The 26,891-nt window shown below is 42.6% G+C and overlaps 1 protein-coding gene across 1 annotated transcript in view; it reads right to left on the reverse strand.

Annotated features, from left to right (window-relative positions):
• Window positions 1-17,484: 17,484 nt before the first annotated feature.
• Window positions 17,485-26,891, reverse strand: part of MCF2 (MCF.2 cell line derived transforming sequence) — a 73,190-nt gene continuing 63,783 nt past the window's right edge. The window contains exons 23-28 of the mRNA XM_049644375.1: window positions 26,558-26,650; window positions 24,370-24,448; window positions 23,743-23,809; window positions 21,898-22,007; window positions 19,403-19,515; window positions 17,485-17,643 (exon numbers count right to left, since the gene is read on the reverse strand). Coding sequence (XP_049500332.1) covers window positions 17,569-17,643; window positions 19,403-19,515; window positions 21,898-22,007; window positions 23,743-23,809; window positions 24,370-24,448; window positions 26,558-26,650 — 537 coding nt within the window. The 3' untranslated portion in view covers window positions 17,485-17,568. The remainder of the gene's footprint in view (window positions 17,644-19,402; window positions 19,516-21,897; window positions 22,008-23,742; window positions 23,810-24,369; window positions 24,449-26,557; window positions 26,651-26,891) is intronic.

The raw sequence follows: 26,891 nt of genomic DNA on the forward strand, positions 1-26,891 counted from the left end.
TAAATATTAAAAATTTTTTTAAAAAAAGAAAATGTAATCACTACAGAAATATACTTTGATGGGAAATTGTGACCATCTCTACAGGGTCCAACACTTGACAACATTGTAAAGTTAAGTTCTTCATCCTCCATTGGGGCAACTCTCTGATTCTCCACCTGGGCAGCATTCCATGTTCCAGAGCATTCTTACCTCTCCCACCAAAACATCACAACTTATTAGATCTGTATCCAGGATATTTGGTCTAGTTCGTGATAAGGCCAGCGCCACACTCATGAAGGAAGAACACAGGAGCAGGTGACAGGGTGAAACTCACCAGAAACACCGTTCCTTTTCTGTACCCTTATTCCCGCTTCCTTTATCTCTTCCATTTCCTAATCCCCAAATCAGCCCCCTCCCTTTCTCCTTTTCCCTACATGGGCATTAAAGGAGGGAAGGGCCACATCATTCTGTGTGACCGCTGTCCACGGTTACACATGTCTATCAAACCCAGACTTGCTTTCGGTTTGGTCTTTGACTTGCTTTTCAGAGCAAAGGGATGACGTAAGGGGCCTGAGGAGCTTGAGGGGAAGGATCCTCTGAGAGAGTCGTGTTATTAAAATACATGCATCATGGAAGGAATGGCCCACCAGAATAGTTCTCTAAGAGCTTGCAGTTGAGTTGTGATGGAGGTAACTGAGAATGGTGACATCCACTCAGGTGTCTCGTCTCCCACCTGAAAAAAATGTTAACAGAAAGAGAATGGTCAGCGTGCAATCTAGATCTAGTACAGTCTTCAAGGAAGAATTCACCAACGTGTCTCCAATATCGTCCGAGGCTAAGGAAGAAGTTGCCCTAGACCAGAGAACATAAGCATCATGGGTCCTAAACTAGCCCATCCCCACAGTGAAGAAGGGTGCCCGGGGGGCTCACAGGCATGAGTCGTTCCAGGGAGCCAACTCACCTTCTTCTGGGGTGGCTGACCCACCAACTCATTCCCCTTTTCTACGGGGTTGCTGACCCACTTGCGTATAGACCTCAGTGTGTTAGAATAGCTCCCTTTATGATTTAATAAACTGGTGTTCCGGTTCACAGCTCAGCTTTTTGTGAACTTGGTTGATGTGAATCAGGCATCCTGTATTTCATGACGTGGGGAACTACTGACAAAATCACGTCTGGGACCACTTTGACCCCACCGAGCTGCTGCCCTCACCTCACCCCCAGCCAGGCCTCCCTCTCGCTGAGGTCTTTCAAGTGCCTCTAGTTCATACCTTTTTACTTTAGGCTTTCAAACCTAAATATCAATAAATGCATTTTCAAACGTCTCAGAAAGTGTTCCTTGTCGCGTCATTCACAGAGACGTGTCCCAAACACTACGTTTGGCAGGGCCCTCGGCGTAATGGGCCCAAGTGCAATACAGCACATCTGAGTTTTCATGGACCTTGCTAGTCTGTGATTTCGGGATGTCTCATTCCTTTATTCAACAAATATTCAAGGACTGAACACTGTGTGCCAAACGCTGACGTGTTCGTCCAATATGAATCCACGTTTGTGTATCTTGGGACGGCACTAAAATGACGTATCATGAAAGGAGGCCGGAATAAAAATAGTGAGTGAGGCTGATGCTTCACGAACAGAGGAAGCCAGTTCTGCTCTTGTTGGCTAAAGGAGGGAGAGACAGGAGACACTCCGATTGGCCGCCTTAGGTTTGAGGAGGATCCCGATTCACGCGTGCAAACGCGTTACTTCATGTGTGAATGACGAACGGTCTGGAGCCCCAGCCCTCCAGGGTTGATCAAAGTGAGCCAGTCGAGGCCCGGTGGCCACGGAGACCACATCGACAAAGGCCACAAGGGGGGGTGGCTTGACACTTCCTGGGATGGGTCCTCCCCGTGGCAGAGAAAGAAGATCCTGGGCCCCTAAGTCTCCCAGCCACGGTTCTCCTTTTCCCACAACGACTGAAGTCATCGGGAGCCACCTGCCACGTGTGGCCACAACCCAACACGTGGGGGGGGCCCCGAAGCCCGCCCGAGAGCCAGCGACTTCACAGCCAGGTCCTCGCTAGACTCCACCCAGGGCGCTGGCAGTGGCCATGGAAGAAGCGTTAGCGCTTCAAACGGCTGCAGCTACTTAACCTAAACGGGTGGAAACACACCGCTGCAATATTGGAAGCGACAGGTTAGAACAGAACTCACGCTGAGGGAAGAAATGTGTGTTCACGCAGGGCGGTCATCTTAACTCGCTGCTTGAGTATGACGGGTTTTGGTTCTTCTGAGGCTCCGTAGGTTCTTTCTTTTCTTTTTTTCTTTTCTTTTTTAACACTTATTCATTTTTGAGAGTGAGACAGACAGAGTGCGAGGGGGGGAGGGGCGGAGAGAGAGGGAGACCCAGGATCCGAAGCAGGCTCCGGGCTCCGAGCCGTCAGTCGGCCCAGGGCCCGAAGCGGGGCTCGAACCCACGGACTGTGAGATCGTGACCCGAGCGGGCGTCGGACGCCCAACCGACTGAGCCACTCGGGGGGCCGCACGAAGCCCCGTTGTTTCTGATGGCGGGAACGGAGCACTGTCCGATTTTTCTGCCAAAGGAGAAAGAATGGGTTTTCTTCTCTACTCTCCGAAACCGCGACAGACCAGGCCACAGAGTCGCTTCGTTATGATTTCCCAAACAGCTTCCGAATGCTTCGGACACCATCAAAACCACTCTGCCCATTGAACAGATGAGGAGATGGAGGCCAAGATAAGGCCGGGCCCAGAGGAACACACTGGAGGAGTCAGGACTCGAACTCAGGTCCCCCACTCTATAGAGCTTTCGATCGGACAGCCGGCTGTTTTTAGGGCAGCCGGGGACATCTGCGGGTGACCAAATCAAGGCCAACAGGTCGTCCGGAAGGTAGAGCGGCACACTGCGGCTGCGGCCACTGCCTCCTGGCAGGCACTCGGTGACACAACACGTGTGGGACAGACCCGCGGGGCTGGGCTCTAGCCTCTAGCCCGGCCGTGCACACTGGGCCTTCCAGATGTGACACCCGACTTCTAGAACAGGTTCGTCGGTGTCCTCCGGCACGCAGGCATTCGGCAACGTTTCGATTCAATTGACTGCGGCTGTGCCGGCTAAGACACAGCGGGCCACGGCAGACCACTCCAGAAGCTGAGAGGCCTGCAGAAGCCGAATTTCTCCCCACGCAGAGCAGCTGTGGGGGACCAGGAGGCCGGCTTCAGCCGCCCCCAGGCCCGTCTGAGCCACGCCCTCGGGAACCGGGGCTCCTCTTGAATCCGAAGCTAAGGCCGGCTAGAAATCTCATGGTTAAAAGCCCCCCAAATCAACGTGTTCTGCAAACCGTGGAGGCTGCCGAAGGAGTCCCAGGGGGTAAAAGACTGGAATTTCTGCCCCTTTCAACCAGTCCGGGCACGCTGGCCACTCTACTCATTTTCTCCGACGGTAGTTTCGAGGCAGACCTTTTCCCACCCTAGCCTTGAACTTAGGGCTTGCGTTGAGATTTGCACTTATTTCAGCCTCGAGCATGGGAAAAGTTACCAGAAAGAAGAGTAGGACGCAGATTCTTTTATCTACCTATAGAAATAGATATAGGTATAGATATAGATAGATGATATGTAGATATATAGACACAGAGAGACAGATATATAGAGATACAGAGATAGATATATAGATATAGATGAGATATAGATATAGAGATATATAGAGATATATACAGATATAGATGATATATATAGATACATATAGATATTACCTATAGATAGATGATATAGAGATATAGATATAGATAGATATAGATACAGATATAGATATAGATATAGATATAGATATAGATATATAGATATAAAGAAGCAATGGCTTCTGGAACAGGGCCACAGCGTTTTCTCCACACCCTTACAGAACAACAGGATTTCGAATGCCCCGCCAGATCGCTTCACTCCGGTAGGAGTTTTCCCAGTTGGTTGAGAGAAGGGTAGAAATAAGGACATGGATATTCCTGATTCCAAAGACTTCTTTTCAAAAGGTTGCTTCATTGCAATGTTAAATATGGGATCTTAATCTATAAAAATTTGCTGAAATAGCAAATCTCCTGGATGCTGTCATTCTTAAACTTTTAAAAATGCAGTCCTCTGTGACTTCTCCAGATCAGTAACCGGGAAGTGGCTTAAGCACTGACCTCATAACGATAAAGTGGTCCCGTGATTTATGCTGTCGAGGGGCTCAAACCCCACGAACCGTGAGATCATGCCCTGTTTGTTTCTTAAAGAGACCCAGTTGTTTAACATTTACTAACCTACCAGTGGGTGGAATCTAATTATTTGACTAAAAAGTCTTCATTTGTACAGTCCTGCTACTCAATTATTGCTGTAAGGGAGCACTAAATAATACTGTGAATTAAAATACAGAAGTTACTTAAGAAAGCATAATATTCACGAGCTAGAAAGCCTAAAAAATCAGACCTTTAAAATTGTTCTCAGAGAGCAACAGGTACTTTATGTAGTCAAAGAAAACATAACGTTCCTTAAATGCAAATATTTCTCCTATATAACACGTTCACACAGTGGTAAATTGACAAAGGTTTATTCTGTGCTCGCTTTCTGCTGGTATGCTCATTCACTGTAATTTGTACGATATTTACAAATGGAATAGAGTGGAAAAGAGTTCTTGACAGTTCTTGACAAAGAGAGTTCTCAGCCAGCATGTAAGATTTAAAATAATAATAATAATAATCCCTGGGGCGCCTGGGTGGCTCAGTCGGTTAAGCGTCTGACTTCGGCTCAGGTCATGATCTTGAGCTTCGTGGGTTCACGCCCCACCTTGGGCTCTGTGCTGACAGCTCAGAGCCTGAAGCCTGGTTGGGATTCTGTGTCTGCCTCTCTGCCCCTCCCCCTGCTCATGCTCTGTCTCTCTCTCTCTCTCTCTCTCTCAAAAATAAACATTAATGAAAATTAAAAAAAAAATCTGCACAGGGATGTATGGAACAGAAGTTTGAGGCAGGGCTTCATACATTTCAGCCATCAGGGGATAAGACATTATATTGCACTTTTTCAGTACTGAATTAAAGTGAGCATAGTTTTCTACAGCATAAGATGTTTTGGATGCATAAAAATGTATAGAGAATAACATCATGAGCTCCCACGTATGAATACCCATCCATTCCTTCTCTCTCCCCGACCCTCAGCTACCAACCTTAATTTGATGTTCATCATCATCCAGCATATACTTTTACTTTAAATTACCCATTAAAAGTACACATATTTTAAAACTTTATACAAATGGTATCATATTTATCCTGCAGTTTCCTGTGAGATTCATTAATGACAGCATAGCTCTAGATCTTTTATTTTTTAATTATTTTAAGCGGGGGAGGGGGGGCATGCGGAGAGAAAGAAAGAGAGAGGGGGAGAGGGAGAATCTCAAGTAGGCTCCAAACTCGATCCCACAACTGGGAGATCATGCCCTGAGCAGAAATCAGGGATCATGCCCTGGTCGGATGCTCAACCAACTGAGCCACACAGGTGCCCTGAGCTCTTATATATTTTTTATTTTTTTTTAATTTTATTTTAGAGAGAGAGCATGCAAGTGGGGGGGAGGGGAGAGACAGGCAGAGGGAGGGGGAGAGAGAGAGACAGAGAGAGAGAGAGAGAGAGACAGAGAGACAGAGAGAGAGAAAGAGAATCCCAGGCAGGCTACACACACAATGCAGACCCCAACAAAGGGCTCAATCCCAACGCCCCTGATATCATGACCTGAGCTGAAATCAAGAGTCAGATGCTCAACCGACTGAGCCACCCAGGCGCCCCCTCTAGATCTTTCCTTTTAACCTCTACACAGTATTTTGTGTAGAATATTCCATAATATCCCATTCTTCTGTTCATGGTCATTCCTGTGGTCTCCAAATTTTGTACTGTGCTACTATGAACATTCTGGGACACATCTCGAGCACGTGTGTGTTTCTCTGGGGCAGATATTTAGGAACGGAACTGCTAAGTTATACAGTACTCATTTCAACTTTGCTTACTATTGGAAAATTGTTACCAAAGTGTTGCACCAGTTTATGCTCCCGGTAGCACCGTGTAAGAATTCTTGCTTCACATCCCACCCCCTCCCCCACCCCAGCACTTGGTGTTTTCAGAATCCAGGTAGATTTCTAAGGTCCTAATTCCAGTATGTAAGATGGCTGTTTTGCACTGAATTCAGGTATTTTAAAACTAGTTGTAAATGTGCAGGGAGGTATAGCCCTATATCTTCCCCAGCTGCAGTAAAGAGATCATTTTAGCTTCTGAAGATAGATTCCAAAATGTCCGCCATGGTGGAAAAGTTACGGTTCCGTTAGTCACTAACGTTTTATTTGTTCTGCTTTGATTTCTCATAGATTGTCATGGAAAAGAGCACATTCACTATCAAACTGAGAGTAAAAGTTAACTGAAGTAGGGGGCACCTGGGTGGCTCAGTGGGTTGAGGTCGAGCGCCCCCGACTTCCGCTGTCATGATCTCGCGGTCTGCGAGTTCGAGCCCCACATCGGGCTCACTGCTGTCAGCACAGAGCCCACTTCAGATCCTCTGTCCCACCCCCGCTTGTGCTCTCCCAAAAAATAAATATTAAAAAAAAAAAAGTTAATTGAAGTAATCCTAGGCACATCAAGCTCTTTTCATGCTTCAAATCTTTGACTTTCTCTTCTGCTCCATTATGATATTTTAATTGTTCTCCAGCCTGGTTGCATTTCTTTGCTTATTTTGATAGTGATCAAGTTAGTGAGTCTCTCTCACAAATATGCAGATGAAATGTATCTTCGAAATGGTTTATATTTGATCTTGGTTGGGTTTATCCAAAGTTTCATTTAGCTGAAGGAATGCATCTTCATGAAGTCCAACTTCACTGGCTGTTCTCAATACACGTTAATAGTCCTATCTGGAGGTCATACGCTGAAACCATCTCCCCAGAATTTAGTGCGCTAATTTGTACGTGTGAAAATGAGGTGATCAACAAACATCGGATAGGCGCTCGCTAAGTGCAGAGCAAAACTGAAGACCTAAATATATCATGCATGAGCTTTAATATATATAATACATTTTGAACTAAAAAGGAAAGCCTATTGTCACTTCTACTGATTTTCTTTTCAACAATACAAAGGGTTTAAGTTTTCTCTTTAACACTGTTTTTTTTTTTTTTTTTAATGTTTATTGTTTATTTTTGAGAGAGAGACAGACAGAGTGTGAGTCGGGGAGGGGCAGAGAGAGAGGGAGACACGGAATCCAAAGCGGGCTCCAGGCTCCGAGCTGTCAACACAGAGCACAACACGGGCTCGAACCCACCAACTGTGAGATCATGACCTGAGCTTAAGTCCAACACCTAACGGACTGAGCCACCCAGGCGCCCCAACACTGGTTTGTTCCTAAGCGTTTTGCTGGCCTTGGGCAGGCCCCATGAAACCAACTGCAAACTGACCATTTCAAATCAATGTAGGGAAGTGTACCAAAATGTGATAAAAATAACTTGCTTTGACAATTACTTGCTTGAGACTTGATTCGTTAAGCACTCTCGAGTTTACTGCCCCTAGGGGAAGCAGGTTCCTATGTTCTAATACCTATTAATAATAAGCATTTTTCTCAGAGAAAGTCTATTGAGTGAAACTGGATTGATTTCTGACCAAGCCCCAAACAGAATCACTAATTTCTCTTCCAGTGAAGCATTATACTCCCTTACATTTACAAAAATATACTCAGAAATGTCCTCGCTTCTTAAGAGAATACTAGAGCCCAGATGTCAGGATGGCTTTCATAACAACTCTATGAGATTCATACGCAATTTTGGAAATGTCACCAATAACGTTTACTCTTCAGCCAACATAGGAATAAAAACTGGAATACCCATTTTAATTTTCAAGGAGCTCTTTGGAGATTAGCTTCTTTCTAACTAGTTCACTGAAAGCACTTGCTCAAAAAAAACTCAAAGTAAATTTAAAAGCAAAAGAAATGTTTCGTTGTGCGATGGGATGCTCACTGAGGCACCTGAAACATTTCTCAGTTTTTAAAAAACAGAAGATTCAGTTGAACCAACTTGATAGATTTTTGTTCCTTCTCTATATTAAGCCCAAAGTTCTGGTTCCCTAGTGAGCTTTGGAAGAGGTGAAGTCTGGTGAACCCAACTAGGTGCCCTTTGCAAAAGCAATGGTTCAGAAAACCATCTCAGAGATCTAGCTGTTTTCCAGGTTTCCTTGGGCTCCATGATATGGAAGCAGATTTTTTTCAGAGTGTAGAAATATCCACTCACCAATGTGGCTATCCATCTGACCCCTGGAACCTCATTTACAGCTATCTTGGGGGAAGAAACTGTCTTTAAGTTTATTTAGTTTGAGAGAGTGACACATTGCAAGTGGGAGAGGGGCAGAGAGAGGGGGGAGACAGAGAGAATCCCAAGCAGGCTCCACACCATCAGCACAGAGCCCAATGTGGGGCTCGAACTCATGAACCGTGAGACCACGACCCAAGCCGAAATCAAGAGTCAGACACTTAACCGACTGAGCCACCCAGGAGCCCTAGAAAAAAAAAAGTTAGTTTTTCTTTATTTAAGTAATCTCTACACCCAACATGGGGCTTGAACTCACGATTCCGAGATCAAGAGTCACATGCTCTTCTGACTGAGCCAGCCAGGCGCCCCTGAATGAAGAAACTTTTTGAACACAACATTTTATCCTAGTTCTAGTCAGATCTCTCCATCTCTGTCTCTCAGGGAATTATGAAGCAAGGCTCAAGGTAAACATCTATTTTTCCCAATTTTCTTAGCATCGTTTATTAAACAGTCCCCAATTTCCCCACATGCCATGCTACATCCAATAACACAGCAAATTCCATATGTGTAATACTTTGTTTCTGGTTTCTCTTCTCTGTTCTATTGTATCTGGCTACCATGAGGCTAATTCTCACTGTTTTATTTATTACCGCATTATGACGAACCTGAAGGTCAACATTTAACTCAAAATACCTCTGGTATCTTTCGGGTGTCGCTAATAAAGGAGAGGAAAGGAGGGTTCAACATATAATTGATACTATACTAAACTGAAAAAAATACACGACTAAATTTAAGGTTGAATATTTTTAATGTGGAATTAACACAAGTACATTTACATTGTAAGTACATTTACAATGTAATTAAGTTTTGAAGACTTAAAGGGAAATTGCTGCTATGTTTTATAGTAACACACATTTATAGCCCAATAAAATTAATACAGTGCATTTCCATGTACAAATACATATACAAATGTAGCATTCGTTGTACAGTGATTAAGACATTAAAAGACTATAACTGTATGTTTGAAACTACAGAACTCAGTATCGTCTTAAAGGATTAAAATCGCTAGTTTAATACCATAAAAATGAAGACGTTTTGTGCAGAGGGGCATCATCAATCAAAAATTTTATCTCCTAGCTGTGTCTTCTAACCACAGGGTCAGCACTCAAGAGAAACGTACTTTAGTCTCATTTTGTTGTTGTTATTGTCGTAGAAGCATTAAGCAAAACATCACATTTATGGACATTTTCATGAGCGAGTTATAAATCAATCATCATAAATTCGGCAAATTGGACATTCGAAGACTTATAATTTGCAGGTACCTTTGAATAAAATACAATCGGTTTGTCATACAAACTGTTACATCAAATGATACCACTGGCATTAACTATGATCTTAACATGACACATAAACCTACTTAAAAGATACATTTATGTCTAATATAGTTATCGTGGTGTTTATCATAAAACCATAATCAAAAACCATGCGCCTAATGTGCCAATTTGACAGGAAAACTCACAGCCCGTGATTCAAAAGGCAGCAATTTCAAACCATTGTCTTCAGTGGTCCATAAAAGAAAATACTCCAAGCATAAATTCAACACCGCATGCAAAAGCTGGCCCTGGGCTTTAAAGCAAGTGGTCACGCTTTTTACATATTTAGAAGAAAGACATCTCTACATGGATCACCAAAAAAAACAAAAACAAAAACAAAACAAAACAAAACAAAAACCCTAGGAAGAGACACAATATAACTTAAGAACACCTTTACCAGAACTGCTTTTTCTACAAAATGCAAAAGCAAGTGAAGACACTGGAAACGTAGAGCTTTGTAACAGGAACACCTCTTGTGCAAATAGGAGTCTTTCACTTAAAGCTGTGACACGTGTATCCAAGTTTCAATGCGTAAAATGTAAACTTCAACACATCCTAACTACAGGATTTTTGGCTTTGGATCTTTCCAGAGCTGTAAGACAGCTCTGTCAACCCTAATACCAGTCAAAGTGCAAAAGAGGTCCTTCAGAACACATCCCTTTGGTACGTTAGAGTCCCACAGATAACAGAAGTAAATAATGAAATAAAACCATCAGCCCACAAAGGGGTTTACACTCTCTGGTTATCTCTCTTCTCTCTTTGGAATTTCGTTTTGTTTTGTTACTGAAAGGTTACCCCGAACATTACAGGGAAAGCGTTTTGCCTGGAAATGTTCCGAGTGACTGATCTCTGGGTTTTAGATGGAGTCCGAATGCTTGTCGTGGAAAACCCTACTTGGAAGCGAAGTAACCTGCACTTGGCGGGGGGGGGGGGGGGGCGGAAGGTGTGAAGATGGTTCTTGCAAGAATGAGACAAACTGCGAATGACGAAGTCCTTCTCAGTCCTGAGGAAATTCTGTGAATGTCACGGGCAGCACAGATCATCCTGACTCTTGTGCTACGTATCTGTAACGCTTTTAAGAAATATAATCTAGTTCACACCTCCAAAGGAAATCTTACTTCGAAAAGTCTATTCATTCTCCTTTCATTCAAGGGGAACTTAGTTTCCTTGTGTTACTCAGAGCAGCGGCTACAAAATAATGAAGAATGATCAACGTGAGGATTCAAAAGGTGCATCCTAAATCCAAAGGTGATGTCTCTTGCTTATTTTACTACGAAAGGTGTTATTCTGGTACAAGATTATTTCTTGAAGCCATCTAGTTTATGAATGGCATAACTTTACTGGCAGCAAAATAAAAAGAATTCACATCTCCTACAACTGGGTTTCATAAATATTATATGAGCTATGCTTGTGTGCATGTAGATAACAGGAAACATGTTAAGCACGTAAGTATCAAAGAGATGTTCACCCTGTATTTGCCAGATTCCAAATAAGATAGCCTCGTATCTATCTTTAAACCTAAGTGCTGCCGACAGTTGCCTGTGTGGTCAACTGTAATTTCCTAACCCACTAACTGGCACAGATTCAATTTTTGTAGGCCACAATACACTATTTTGCTCCATGCAGTGTAATGAGGGTAGATCTCAATCCAGACCACTTGATATTATAGCATTCAACAAAAATCTACCAATGAGTATCAATGTGTCAAAGGACTTAAGTCATAAATGCACGTGATGGGAAAGGCATGCATGCTCTCAAAAGGTCTGAAGTCAGAACTTTCTAGAGAATAGGGACCAAGGGGACCTAGAGCCTTGATCCAGTAGCATACCGCGTTGAGAGCAGTAAATGCTTTAAGTGCTGGTGATCTATCAATACATTACATTTCTACCCTCCCGATGGCATGAAACAAAGAAAAGGCTATTGGAAAACTATACTTACGGTAGACAATTAAAAGAACTAGAAAAGATAATGCGGTTTTTGCCAACTAAAGTGTACACGTTAACAAACATAGAGTAAGCCCTTTGCCGTCTGGAAAACAAGCACTGGCCCAAAGCCAGTGTAAGCTGTTCGGCCACGTGCTTTCCAGAGGGTAGTGACACACACTGAATCTACGGTGATTGGTTACAGTAATGGAATCACTTCAAATTAAAGCTAATCGAATATGTAATTTTACATGTCCCACAGTTCAGTTAGCTGAAATGTAATGTAATTAACTTTGTCCCGAATTAAGTATGAGGACAATCTGGCTCTACATCTAAAATGATGATACAAGTGATGGAAAACCTACCAAGTCTTCCTGTATTATATATATGGAAGCTAGATGAACATACTTGGTGTTTTCAGTTTTGAATCTTGGAGACCGGAGCACAAGAAACGCCATTATTTTCCAATACACACATGGCTTTATTGGTTTTTGAACTGCTTCATAAAAAATGATTTATATATGTTACTTTCAACAGCTTCTCTAGCATGTACTTTCAGGGGCTCCTGTATTTCTTCTCTCATGAATCATTTATTTTATTGTTTTGAGAGGTGGGGAGAGGGAGAGAGAATCCTAAGCAGGCTCGATCTCATGAACTGGGAGATCGTGACCTGAGCCGAAATCAAGAGTCGGACGCTTAACCGACTGAGCGACCCAGGCGCCCCTGTCGTCAATCATTTAAATAAGCAATAAAGCAGTTAGCAGAAAGCTGGCCATGTTGATTTTCAAACTTTTCAATGTAGCAGATGGAATCAGTGAAATCTGGGGGGACATGTGATTCGGTACAACTATCTGGCTTCTGAAAGTGTTGGCTTTTAGTATCTTAGATTTTATCTAACAGATACAAATTTTTAAAGTTGTATGTGCAACTTTCAATTCAGCATGTGCAAGGTTTCTGTTTGATACTCTTCGTTTATAGTTAGTGCTTCTTCTGCCTCGTATAATGCAAGAAAGAAAGAAACTGTTAACTACTTGCAGTTATGAAGATATTGTCCTGTGCTTTCAGATTTCAGAAGCTTTTACTCTGGGTTTTATGTTCAGGTCTATGATCCAACTCAAACCGCTTTTTGTACACGGTATGAGATGTACGGATGAAGGTTCATTTCTTCTCCGATACGGATACCCAGTTGCTCAAGCACCACTTGTTAAAACAACCTGCCTTTCCCCATCCGGCTGGCTCGGTACCTTGATTGAACATTTTTCGATTATGTGCATGTGGATCCATGTTAGAAATCTCTGTATCTTTCTACACTTACATCAATACCACATCGCATTTGTTACTATAACCTTATAGTAAGTCCTGAAATCAGATATGTAAGTCCTCCAGATTTTTGAGATTCTTTTGTTCTGGATTTTTTGCCTTTCCATATGCATTTTTTTTTTATTTGAAAGAGAGAGAACATGAGTGGGGGAGAGAGGCGGGGGGGAGGGAGAGGGAGAGAAAATGAATCTTAACCAGTCTCCACGCTCAGTGTGGAGCCTGATGCAGGGCTCGATCTTCGACCATGACATCATGACCTGAGACAAAATCAAGAATCAGACGCTTAACTGACCGAGCCACCCAGGCACCCATCCATATGCATTTTAGAATAAACCTGCATTTTTTTAATACTCAGATTTTGAGTGCGTGAACTCTATAGGTCAATTGGGTGACGATGGATTTTTTTAAAGTTTATTTTGACAGAGTGAGAAAGCAAAAGTAGAATAGGGACAGAGAGAAAGAGAGGGAGAGAGAGAGGGAGAGGGAGAGAGGGAGGGAGAGAGGGAGGGAGAGAGGGAGGGAGGGAGGGAGAGGGAGAGGGAGAGGGAGAGGGAGAGGGAGAGGGAGAGAATCCCAAGTAGGCTCTGCACTGTCAGAGCCCCAATGAGGGCTTGAACTCATGAACTGTGAGATCGTGACCTGAGCCAAAACTAAGAGTTGGACACTTAACTGATTGAGCCATGCAGGTGCCCCAGGGGACAACGGATTTCTTAACAACACTATGATTTCCAATCCTTAAACATGGTATCTCTCCCTCCCCCTTATTAAGTTCTCTTATATATATCTCAGCAGTGATTCGTGGTTGTCAGTATAGAAGGCTTAGACATCTGTTGTTAGATTTATCCCTATTTATTTTACATTTTATATGACTAATGTAAATGGTATTGTTTTTTGAAATCAGTTTTTTCAATTCTCTGTGGCTAGGATCGAGAATTACAGTTTATTTTGTATAATGATTTTGTACACTATGGCCTTATAAAATGTTATTACTTCTACTAGGGTCTTTTTGTGTAGAGGTTCCTTATGGTTTTGTACAAATACGTGATCTGCTCGGCATGACGGTGCTGCCTCTTCCCTTCATTTTGTTCTCTCTTTATCTTGAGTTATGAAAATGGCTATAATAGAAATGGTGAGAGTGAATATCCTTGGCTTGTTCCCAATCTCAGGGCGAAGGCTTCCAATATTTCACCATTAAGTGTGATGTTAGTTGTGGTTCTTCATGAGCGTACATGATCAGATTGAGGAAATTCCCTTTATTCGTCTGGTGAGAGTTTTTATCACGGATGAATATGGACTCTTGTCAGCTATTTAAAGGATGACATAATTTCCCCCTCTGTTACGTTCACATGGTGAATTGCGGTGATTTTTAAGTTTGTAACACAAGTATCTGAACATCCAATTTGAAATAGTTCCAATTTCTCTCGTGCTTTCTTTTTTGTCCCACGTGTTCTTTGGAGGTGCGTTGCTCACCACCCAGAGATCCACGGACATCCATTTCTAATGCTTTTTAAGACTTTATATGATTACAGTCTTTTGAAATTTACTGGGACTTATTTTAATGACCCAGCATATGATCTATCTTGGTGAATGTTCCATGTACACTTAAAAATAATGGTGTATTCTACAGTCGTTGGGTGCAGGTTTTAAATAAATGTCAACTAGTTCAGATATGTCAGACTCTTCTGATTACTAATTATGTAAATCATTCAATAATTATCTAAATAATTCAACAACCAGTGAGGAAAAACTCTAAAAGGTGACCCAGATTTAGGGTACCTAAAAAAGCAAACAAGAAGTGACCTTTATTTATTTAATCTCTATACCCAACCTCTATACCATTTAATCTCTATACCATCTAATCTCTATACCCAACGTGGGGCTTGAACTCACGACCTTGAGCTCAAGAGTCGCATGCTCTTCTAATTGAGCCAATACAGAATTCCAATACAAGTCCAAACCTAGGAATTCAAAGGAAATATGTGCATATGATAAGAATGTTCACAAAAAGTCTGTGTTTTCGTGGGGTTTTTTTGGTGATACCTTTCGATAGCTCAGTATTACTTAGGGGGAAAATGTAAAAGAATACTGGTTTATTTTCAAATACAGAAGTTTTATGTATTAAGTGTAGGGTTAATAGAAGGGAATATTAGGTCAGCACTCATTACTTTATGCTACCTTCATATATGACGTCTTGGACACAGACACGAGTGTGTGTGTGTATGTGGCTGAAAGCTAATGTAAGGAAACAATGTACTCAGAACTGACTAAAACACACTGGTAAAGCGTTCTTGGACAGTATAATGCTGGTACTTTAAAAGCACATCATCAGTATTTAGTTCTGAAGGATCTCTTACAAGACACCTTGGTATCTGAGACTCTCTTCCATACCAGTCAACCTCGCAGGGAAAAGTGTAACATGTTTTAAAAATCTTTCTTCGTTATTTTAACGCTACGAAAGGAAAAAAAAAAAAAAAATCTTAGCCAACATAATATGCTTGCAGCTCTATTTCTAAGTGCAGAGAAGTTCTTGCCTATGTCGACTGCATCCTTGGTGGAGCTTTAAAACTGTTAGCCTTTAAACAAACAGTATACAGTCTGTTCATATTATACCTGTAACTTTGGCATTCCGAAACCCATAGTCACCAATTAAAATCTGCGAAGTATTCCCGGGAATCACACCTTCTTTTCTTCTGTTTAGATTTTTCACCAACCTGAATGATAAATGAATTAGTAGCCAACAGTGGTAATATACGGTAACGACAACAACAAAAACCACATGTAATCCAATGACCTTCATGACACTGTCCTTGAGTCCTTTGAGTGACCTACAAGGGACTTAGGTTACTAGCAAAAATGCTGATTACTTTAATGATCCGTCATTACTTTTCACCCTGGCCTGTACTCGTCCACCTTTAGAGTCAAAGTACACACTCCATGTAGCCTTTCAGCTAACGTCATGGGCACAGTGAAGACAACAATCATTTCACAGCAAAGTTCCAAAAGATTTATGGAGTTTCGTTCACTCAGTCCTCTCCCAAACAAGATTTCCTTCCTGCTTTGGACTCTCTATAATTACACAGTATATTCGGCAGAACCATCTTGGCAATCGGTGCTAAGTGAAGTCAAATGCATTAGAGTAGAATGGTAGGACTAAAAAGTCAATATGTGAATTGACAAAGAGAAGGTGACTGTGTCGTAAAGTAGCAAAGCATGGTTCCTGGCACACACTGGTAGGCATTCATTAAAAATGAGATGAGTCAATGAGTGACTTCAACGACCAAATGTAGTGGGATCTGTAGCCATTACAAAGCCAGGTCTCTCAGCTGAAATGTCTGAGCCAAGGGTAAACCACAAAAGAGCATGCAGACTCATAGCATTTCATTCTTTCAGAGCATGTTTCACTCACCAAAGGTTAACATTCCTTTCAGTGAGCTATAGAGGCATAGCTGAAGCAATGAAAATGAGATACTGATAAGAAATGTGATATTTCTGCTTCTTGGGACTGTATAACAAAGATACAAGTAAAGCGGAACATTTGATTAGATATGCATGTGCCCCCGGCAAAGGTCATCGTAAGCACGGAGAACCCACTCACCATTGACCTTCGGCATCTTCATGGAGAAACCGAAAGACATCTCCATTTCTGATCAGGAGGTCTTCTGGGCCCCTCTTCCTGCCATCTGCTAGGGCTTTGTAATTGCCTGGAGACTATAAGGTTGTTTTGAAAGATCACATTACAAACTTGACTGTAAAACGGCCTGGGTAACTGCATGCTCTATGACATAAAGAATTCACCCTTCAGTGGGAATAGTGGTGGCTACAGCAGCCCAGCGGGGATGAGCAAACACGGAACCGTTTGTGATGGGGGAAGAAAAAGCGGAACATGGGCTTACGGAGCCTGAAGAATTCATTTTTGTTTGCAAAAAAGAGAAGTAGAGCACGAACTACACGGAAGATAACAGAGCACGATGACTTTAACTTCTATGAATTATAAGCACAAACCCACGGGGCACCTGGGTGGCTCCGTCGGTTAGGCGTCTGACTCTTGATTTCAGCTCAGGTCGCGATGTCACGGTTTCGTGAGCTCAGGCCCCGCATCGGGCTCTGGGCTGTGAGCCCAGAGCCTGCTTGGGATTCTCTCTGTTCCTCTTTCTCTGCCCCTCCCCCCACCTCTCTCTCAAAATAAATAAACTTAAAAAAAAAAAAAAGCATAAACCCAGAAAAAAACCCAGTGTGAAACTAATTTTTCAATACGGTTACTTGTAAACTGCTCCCATGGAAAATTTATCTAGACACACACAAAAGGCAGCAGCCCTAAGCAAAGACTAACACCCTCAAAAGGATTTCTGGGATTTGTATCATTTTGCACAGGTAAAAGTAACGAACACAGACATTCTGGGTCCAATAAAAGCACATTAAACCATACTGCTGTGCTTTACTTGGCCTTAATCTTTTGACAGCTATCATGTGAGCTTGATTCATTAAGAAGCTAAATAAATTATCCAAGGCCCACTGACTGCACTTTGCTACAACGTAGAGAGAGACGAAATAATTTTCAAGTCCAGAAGTATTCTTTTTTTAAAGATTTTATTTTTAAGTAATCTCGGGGTGCCCGGGTGGCTCAGTTGGTTAAGCGCCCGACTCTCGATTTCAGCTCAGGTCATGATCTCGTGGTTCGTGGCATCGAGCCTCACGTCAGCGCAGAGCCTGCTTGGGGTTCTGTCTCTCCTCTCTCTCTCTGCTCCTCCCTCGGCTCGTGCTTGCTCTCTCAAAATAAATACATAAATAAATAAACTTACAAAGAAAAAAAAAGAATTTATTTTCAAGTAATCTCTACACCCAGTGTGGAGCTTGAACTCACAACCCCAAGATCAAGAGTCGCGTGCTCCATCGTCGGAGCCTACCAGGCGCCCCAAGTCCAAAGGTGCCCTGAGATGAGGCATTTTCCAGCACAGCAGCTCACCCATTGAAGACGGGCATTTAAAACGAGTACCGTAACTAAAAATCTTTTAAATGAAAGAGTTACGTGGTATCGATTCTTTGCACATGCCAAGGAATTAACCTGAAAACAATATCCACATCACTCGGGCCAAACATCTTTTGAGCAGTACTTTTCATCAGCCTAACAGAGCGGCTCATTGCAACCCATTTTACTTTTTGCTCTCTCGTATGTTCTCCTTAGCAGCGCAACTCAGGGAATAACGGCGAGGAGACAGAGCTTACAGGGTCTTCTCCATCCCCATCCCGTGATGAAAGTCACGCTGCCTACACGCTTCGTTTTCTGCCACCGTGGCTGGGAAAACGCTTACTCAGCACCTTGATAGCTCCCGACGAGCCCTTCACAGAGCATCTGCAGAAAACATCTAAACCCGAACTGGCTTCCTCTGAATTTTTGCTCACGTCTGAACTCTCTCTCCCGTCCTCAGATAGTATTTAATTAAGAAAACTCCCGTCCAAATATGTATTACGGCCACTGTTTCACTCAGAGAAAGACTACTGTTACTTTTTTTGAAGGTTTGATTTATTTTTGAGAGAGAGAGTGAGGAAACACAGGGGAGACAGAGAAGGAGACAGAGGATCTGAAGCGGGCTCTGCACTGACAGGAGAGAGCCCGATGCGGGGCCCGGACCCACGAACGAGATCACGAGCTGGGCTGAAGTCAGATGCCTAGTCAACTGGGCCACCCAGACGCCCCTAATTCTGTTACCTTCTTAAAGAAAGCATTCCAGGGTCGGCGCTACGCAGCTCTGTGACTATCCACACCACTAACCCCCTTAGCCCAACACGAGAACGGCCCAACTGCATTTGCTGCTCTGAAGGGCACCGAGGAGAGGTCCGCTCCACAGGAGTGTTCCCACCCTCCAAGCTGCTGACCTCGGAAAACTGTAGACAGAACCCTAAACAGTCCTAACTGCCCCTCTCCTAATAATCGGCTCGGATCCTAACCACAGCACACACTATTTCTTCCAGAAGTTACTTTTACTCTAAAACAAACTTTTAGTTTTATGGGGTGCTCCCTTGCTCCGTCAGGCCGATGTGGCACCACTGACACATGTTTTGGCCACCCACAAAAATGTGCTCCCCAGATGTTATCAAAGAGTTTCATATGTGTAAAGTTTATTCCCTAGGTTTTCCAATCTGGAATCAAAACTGATCAGTAAAGTAGACGTGACTCTCTCCTGTGCTCTCTGATTTTATCTCCGCCGCTGCGATTGAAGACAGGGGTGAAGTTCAACGAGAGAGAAAACTGGTCCATGTACAGAGACGCGGAATTGACAGACCAGATGTCCCATCAACCTCAGCAAGAGCGCCACAGGGAGCTCAAACCCGTTCTCCCGGCAGAGAGGAGTGCTTACTACTGAATGTTCATGGTAAGACTGGTTTCAAATCTTTTGGCTACGAAATATACCTAACGGCCTCGAGGATCTGGATGGAAGACTGCCCCCACGTGCCTCACTATTACATCAGTAAAACTGCCCCAACCGTTTTTCTTTATTTATTTACTTGCATATGTCATTACTGACCATTAGGGGCCTTTCTTCTTCTTCATTGTCATCATAAGAAGAATAGAAATAGTTGCTTGACCACTCCTCAGGGTCTTCAGAAATTTCTGCAGGTGATGACATCTGGGTCCAAACTAGAAGAAAAACATGGCGGGGGGGGGGTGCAGTTCCTTAATGGTGCTGGTCTAACACAGGGAGTGAAGTAAAACTAAGGCTATAACCGTCAATGGCCCAGAACAGTATCCTTATATAATAACACCTCCAATTAGACTGTACTAGTTTAGAATTTCTGATATTTCAGAAAGGGCCTGGAATGTCACATACTTCTGTTACTTCCTAGGATGGTTGCAAGTTGGAGTTGATGGGAGAATTATTAAAACTAATAAGTTAAATAACATTCCGGAGAATACTGACCCTTTCGATATAGAGAATATTATAGAGAAGAGAATATAATCCCTTCCAAAGTTGTTTTCTATGGAATTGCTACTGGTCCTACTCAGACAGCACTTACAACATCCTACCTAATAATATTATTATCTTTGACCTGTCTTACTTCCTTATTAGGCAAAGACCGTGGGTCGTACATTGTATATCCGTAAGAGTCCTGTGTGTAAGAGGTGCTTAATTCATAAAATATATCAGGGGCGCCTGGGTGGTGCAGTTGGTTAAGTGTCCGACTTCGGCTCAGGTCATGATCTCACGGTTCGTGAGTTCGAGCCCTGCATCAGGCTCTGTGCTGACAGCTCGGAGCCTGGAGCCTGCTTCGGATTCTGTGTCTCCCTCTCTCTCTACCCCTCCCCCACTCATGAGCGCGCTCTGTCTCTCTCTCTCAAAAATAAATATACATTAAAAAAAAATCAAAGGGGCGCCTGGGTGGCTCAGTTGGTTAAGCATCCAACTTAGGCTCAGGTCATGATCTCGTGGTTTGTGAGTTCGAGCCCCGCATCGGGCTCTGTGCTGACAGCACAGAGCCTGCTTCCGATCCTCTGTCCCTCTCTGTCTCCGCCCCTCCCCAGCTCTCACTGTCTCTCTCAAAAAAATAAATAAAATAAAAACATTAAAAAATAAAATAAAAATATATTGAATTGATACAGATTAAATAATCTCATACAGGCAGAGAACTAACAGAATCTCATCTTGGCCACACTAAACTATTCATGTTATCTTGGAAAAATCACGTCAAATTTCTCTAACTTGGTTTCCTCATCTGGCAAATGAAGGCAACGGTACCAGGCCCTCATCCTGACTGTTCAAGGGGCCGCAGCATAGATGACCTGAAGGAAGTGACTTTCAGTTGAACAAGGCTGTCATTGCTTGTTTCTCTTCGACTAGGAGAGAACTCGTCCGGACTGAGGACCTTCTTATTCACGTATCAAGTATCGGACATTTGCTAAGCATTTCTCTTAAGCATTTTTCTAGAAAAGTCTATGCTGTTTATCCCAGAGTTGTGTAGGTGACCCTGCCAGGTGCTTCTACAGCAATCTATTATATTTCTCTACTATAACACAGTAGTTGCTTCTTAAATGATTGTTCTACCCTCCTGGCTTCATAGGGATGGCAACTGAGTGTACCTTTTTGTTTGTTTGTTTTTTAAAGTAGGTTTCACACCCAGTGCAGGGCCCAGTGTGGGTCTTGAACTCACATCCCTGAGATCAAGACCTGAGCTGAGATCAAGAATCAGAGGCTTAACCGAATGAGCTACCCGGGTGCCCCACAACTGAGTGCATCTTAAACAGACTGTATGCCCAAAGCTTTGCACAATTCCTGGCACACAGCCCGGGTTATAGTTGTTGAATTAACCAACTTGTTTGAAATCAGCCTAAATGACACAATTTGCAAAAAAATAAGTAAAGATTCCAGCTGTAAATGACTCTTCTCTATTCATTAAAGCTATGGTGAGTGAAGTGTGCATTCCTCGAAGCCAGGAGATGTTTCACTCATCTCTGTACTCAGTGGGTTAAGCGTCGGACTTCGGCTCGGGTCGTGATCTCACGGTTTGTGGGTTCGAGCCCCGCGTCGGGCTCTGTGCTGACAGCTCAGAGCCTGGAGCCTGCTTCCAATTCTGCGTCTCCCTGTCCCTCTGCCCCTCCCCTACTTGTGCTCTCTCTCTCTCTGTCTCCCTTCCCTTTCTCTCAAAAATAAATACACATTAGAAAAAATTTAAAAAAAAAAAAAAAAAAAGAAGAACCACATAGAGAACGTGTTAAATCACACATGGCTGGGTCTCACTCCCAGAGTTTCTGACTAAGAAGGTCTGGGGCAGACCCAGAGAGTCTGTCTTCCTTAAAAGTTCCCACGTGATGCTGATGCTACTGGTCCAGGCACAGCTCTGACACCCAAGCTGCAGGGCCCGCCAGCGTTATCTTGCACGCGGAAAACAAAAGGACCTTATGAAAATGGGTTAATTTTGCTTTCTCTATACTAAGGTAGCGGACAGGAAGATTTTCCGAATTAACAACGGGAGGAAACACTGTGCACAGCCATGAGTCTTACCTTCCTACGGCCACTATGCATACCTGTGTTCGCTTCGGCCTGAACCAGTGGGACGGTCTCCCGGACGTCCACCACAGTGCTGCTGTGTTCTGATTCAGTCTCCTCGGCACCCATAAAGGATCCGTGTTGCCTTCTGAGACAGTAAGTGTGTAAAAACAAGTGAGCTTTTATATGCTTTAAGAGTAACAAGAAATTAAACATGGAATTTTCCCACTGATCTCGTGCGTTAGGAACATGCTCTAAGAATCATTCAAACCCGGCTGACTGCCCCCTGAATTTCAGCCCGTGGAATGATAGTAATATCAGAAAAGCTGATCCAAGCCAGCAGGATCTCTCTTTAACACAGAAGGAAAAAGGTACTCCCTTCAGGGCCCACGACAGGTATATTGTTTAAAATTCTTATCACGTGCTGTATTATATGATTGAAATTTGCTGAGAGGTAGATCTTTTGTTTTAAATAATTTTTTTAAAGTTTATGTATTTATTTTGAGAGAGAGAGAGAGAGATTGATTGAGAATCCCCAGCAGGCTCCATGCCGCCAGCACAGAGCCTGACGACACGGGGCTCGAACTCAAGAACCGTGAGATCGTGACCTGAGCCGAAATCAAGAGCAAGATGCTTAACCGACTGAGCCACCCAGGCGCCCCTGCTAAGAGGTGGACTTTAATGCTCTCATGACACACACAAAAGGATGGTTGGGATTAATATTTCACAACGTGTATGTATATCAAGCCAAGTTTTAAATATATATCGTTTTTAATTGTCGACTATAATTCAATACAGTTGGGAAAATGTAAACAAAAAAGTCCCATAAAAGGAGGACTTTATTGGCTCTTGTAACTGAAAGTCTAAGGATTAACACTGGACACATATGGATCCAGGAGCTTAAATAATGTCATCAGGAATCTTTCTATTTCAGCATGGCTCTTCCTCTGTGCAGCAGTGACTGCCGGTCCTTCGTTACTCTTACAACTCTCTTTCTCCAATCAGATTGAAGGTGACCAAAACTATTTTGAACAGAAAGCCACGAGTGCAGCCATTGTTTGCCAACACGCTACTCCCTCCAGGATATACTGAGGACAAAGCATCTGTAATCATGTTTAAAAATTAGCCCAGGGGCGTCTGCGTGCCTCCGTCAGTTAAGCATCTCACTCTTAATCTCGGCTCGGGTCGTGATCTCATGATCGTGGGATCAAGCCCTGCGTCGGCCTCTGTGCCGGATGTGGAACCAGCTTGAGAGTCTCCCTCTCTTCCTCTTCGTCTTCCCCTCCTGTGCTCGTGTGCGCACACACATTCTCTCTCTCAATAAACAAACAGGTAGATAGACAGATGAACATCCTCTCAATAAAGAGGTAGAGAGATAGATGGAACGAAAGAATAAAATAAAATAAAAATTAGCCCAAACTCTGGGGTGCCTGGGTGGCTCAGTCGGTTAAGCGTCCGACTTCGGCTCAGGTCATGATCTCACAGTTCGTGAGTTCGAACCCCGCGTCGGGCTCTGTGCTGACAGCTCAGAGCCTGGAGCCTGCTTCGGATTCTGTGTGTGTGTCTCTCTCTCTCTCTGCTCCTCCCCTACTCATGCTTTCAATCTCTCTCTCCTTCAAAAATAAAGAAACATTTAAAAAAAATTAGCCCAAACTCTCATATTATTTTTAACATCCAGAGAAACAATAGGATAATATTAAGGATCATTAGGCTCCACGTATAAGGATAGAGCTGAGAAGATGATGTATTTATGGAATTTGATGAGTTACTCCTAAAAGAGAGGGTAGTTTTTCTCAGAGATACTTTATAATAACATTGTCTCGTGGACATACAGAAAACAGAAGACTGCAGGAGTGATAATTTCTTAAAGAATAATCACTTACGCATCAATCTGCTGAGTAGGAAGCTGATCCTGTTGTGTTAACTGATTGTGTTGCTTTCGTTTTTTAACTGTGAAAGAAAACAAAGCTTATGGGAGCACCATTCACAAGCCGCACTTCTTCCATGAATCATGCACACGCATGCACGTACGTGTACACACACACACACACACACACACACACACACACACCATTCCCATTAGAATTAACCTTCACAGACCGGAAATGACCAGGGGGAAAGGCCGGTCTGGATGTGAAATATGGAAAAGGACTGAACTACGTAGTATTTTATCAAGAAATTCAAGTTTATAACTGTAACCATCACCATGTGAACATTGCTTGAGGTCCCTAGCAGAGTTTACTCATGGGAAGGACTTAGAGTTAATACGGTTAGTTTGTTGTGTTACTTCTCAAGCAGTGGAGTTCACTTGCCAGTGTAAAGTTCATTCACCAAGAGAGTTCAAACAACCCCTTGAACCTTGGTCTTCTACTAATTAGTTTAACAAACCCTTTCACTATAAATAGTATAAAGTAAATATCAGCCCCATTCCCGGTACAAATTATCCCAAAACAGGAGTCAATGAGCTGTTACTGTACTTCTTGTTCTGAAGAATGCAAGCTTGAAATTACCTGTCATAAGTTCCTGTTGCTTCAACAAAATACTTCGTATTTCTTTCAACCATGTCATTTTCACATCGACATTCGGAGCCTAAAGATTTTCAAAAGGGAGGAGGAGAGGACAGGTTTCCTTTGAAAAAGAACGCTTCACAACAAAACAAATGTAACTAAGTATATCACACATGATCTACATCCCAAACCACCAAATTCAAACTCTTCTATCTGATTCTTAAAACTTCTAAGAAGCAAGTAGGTAGCCATCAGATGAGATGAAATCGTCAAAACCCTTTTGAAACTGCCCTTAAAAAATAATGCTCAGGTAAAAAAAACAATAATGCTCAGAGAAAAAGCACAATACAATCTAAATTATTTTTCCTTTGTAGGAGGGTCCTTTTAAAAATATAAACGTTGACGGGAACCCTCTTGCCCTATTGGTGGGAATGCAAACTGGTGCAGCCGCTCTGGAAAACAGTGTGGAGGTTCCTCAAAAAATTAAAAACAGAACTACCCTAGGACCCAGCAATAGCACTGCTAAGAATTTACCCAAGGGATCCAGGAGTGCTGATGCAGAGGGGCACTTGGACCCCAATGTTTATAGCAGCACTCTCAACAACGGCCAAATAATGGAAAGAGCCTAAATGTCCATCAACCGATGAATAGGTAAAAAAGTTGTGGTTTATATATACAATGGAATACTACGTGGCAATGAGAAAGAATGAAATAATGGCCTTTTGTCGCAACGTGGATGGGACTGGAGAGTGTGATGCTAAGTGAAATAAGTCATACAGAGAAGGACAGATACCATATGCTTTCGCTCTTATGTGGATCCTGAGAAACTGAACAGAAGACCGTGGGGGAGGGAAAGGGGAAAAATAGTTTCAAACAGAGAGGGAGGGAGGCAAACCATAAGAGACTCTTAAATACAGAGAACAAACTAAGGGTAGATGGGGGGGTGGGGGAGGTGGGAAATTGGTAATGGGCATTGAGGAGGGCACTTGTTGGGATGAGCACTGGGTTTGTATGGAAGCGATGAATCATGGGAATCTACCCCCAAAACCAAGAGTGCCCTGTACACACTGTATGTTAGCCCATTTGACAATAAATTATATTTATTAAATAAATAAAATTATATTTATACATACGTGTATATGTATATGTATGTATATGTATATATACACGTATATATAAACATTTTTATGTTTAATTTTGGTAAAAATGAAACAAGTTCTCCTGATTCTGAAAAGACAATCTACTGTAATCTTGATAACTTACAAGTTTGTAAAAGGACAGCAAGAAGTCTTATATGTAAATCAAACTCAGAAAATGTATTTTTATGAATTCTTATCACCTAATATAGAACTAAAACGAAGAAAAACCACTGAGCAATTTCAACAAATAACAGCACATTCACAGGTCACAAGTCATATACAAATACTTATCACGATGACAACATCCTCTTGAAATGCTCTCATTCGTCTCCCCTTCCCTGAAACAGGTTGGACCTTATAGTGCATCACGCCAGGGCTTTAAGCGTATGTTTATTTTTTTCATCATGATAAGGGTACTCTGAAGCAAATTTTTGAGAGACAGTGACCAAATCTGAACTGTCATATCACTGTATCTCACAAATGAGAATACCAAGCCCAAGAAAAACTCATAACCATTCGAAATCTGTAACTCTAGATGCTTGACGGGGACAGAGAAGCCCTGCCAAGTTCTTGGTTATCAGCTCCGGTTGATAAGTATCCTTGTAGTTGTAAAACCTCAAAGCCCTAGAGGGCCACCCGGGTGGTTCAGTCGGCTAAGCGTCCAACTCTTGACCTTGGCTCAGGTCACAGTGCCACAGTTTGTGAGCTCGAGCCCCACGTCGGGCATCTGCACTGATGGCAAGGAGCCTGCTTGGGATTCTGTCTCTCCTTCTCTCTGCCCCTCCCTTGCTTGTGCTCTCTCTCTCTCACACAATAAATAAACAAACTTAAAAAAATTCATTTAAAAACTCAAAGCCCGAGAAAGCACCATAGACCCATCTCAAGTTAAAGAAAACATGTGCTACTGAAAAAATGCTTGATTACACCACAAAAAAATATGAAATAATATTTAAGCGACCTAAGTGAGAGGAATGAGAACTTTTATAATGGAACCAAAATTATTTTTGTTCGTTGCAGGTTATGGCTTCTAGAATAATTCTTAAAGGACCAACCTGGACAATATAAACTTCTTCCTTGCCAGCATACCAGATTTCAAACTTGCGGTTATCTCCTTTTACATATTCAGTGATGCCAACTTCATCCATCTAGAATATGTTAGTCAAAATTGTCATGAGGGTTTTATTTGGAATATGAAATTACATTAAATCTACACTCATCATACTCTAAATGAAACAATTTCTCACTTGGCAAAATACACATTTTATATTCAAGAATATGAAATGATAAATACAACCACAGACCTGAGTATTTAAGTGTTTTCACTGAGCCATGCGCTTACAGTATAGATTACATATTCCATTCCAGTGCTGGAAACAAATGTTACAA

Source organism: Panthera uncia, chromosome X (genome assembly GCF_023721935.1).
Source record: "Panthera uncia isolate 11264 chromosome X, Puncia_PCG_1.0, whole genome shotgun sequence".
Lineage (NCBI taxonomy): Eukaryota > Metazoa > Chordata > Mammalia > Carnivora > Felidae > Panthera > Panthera uncia.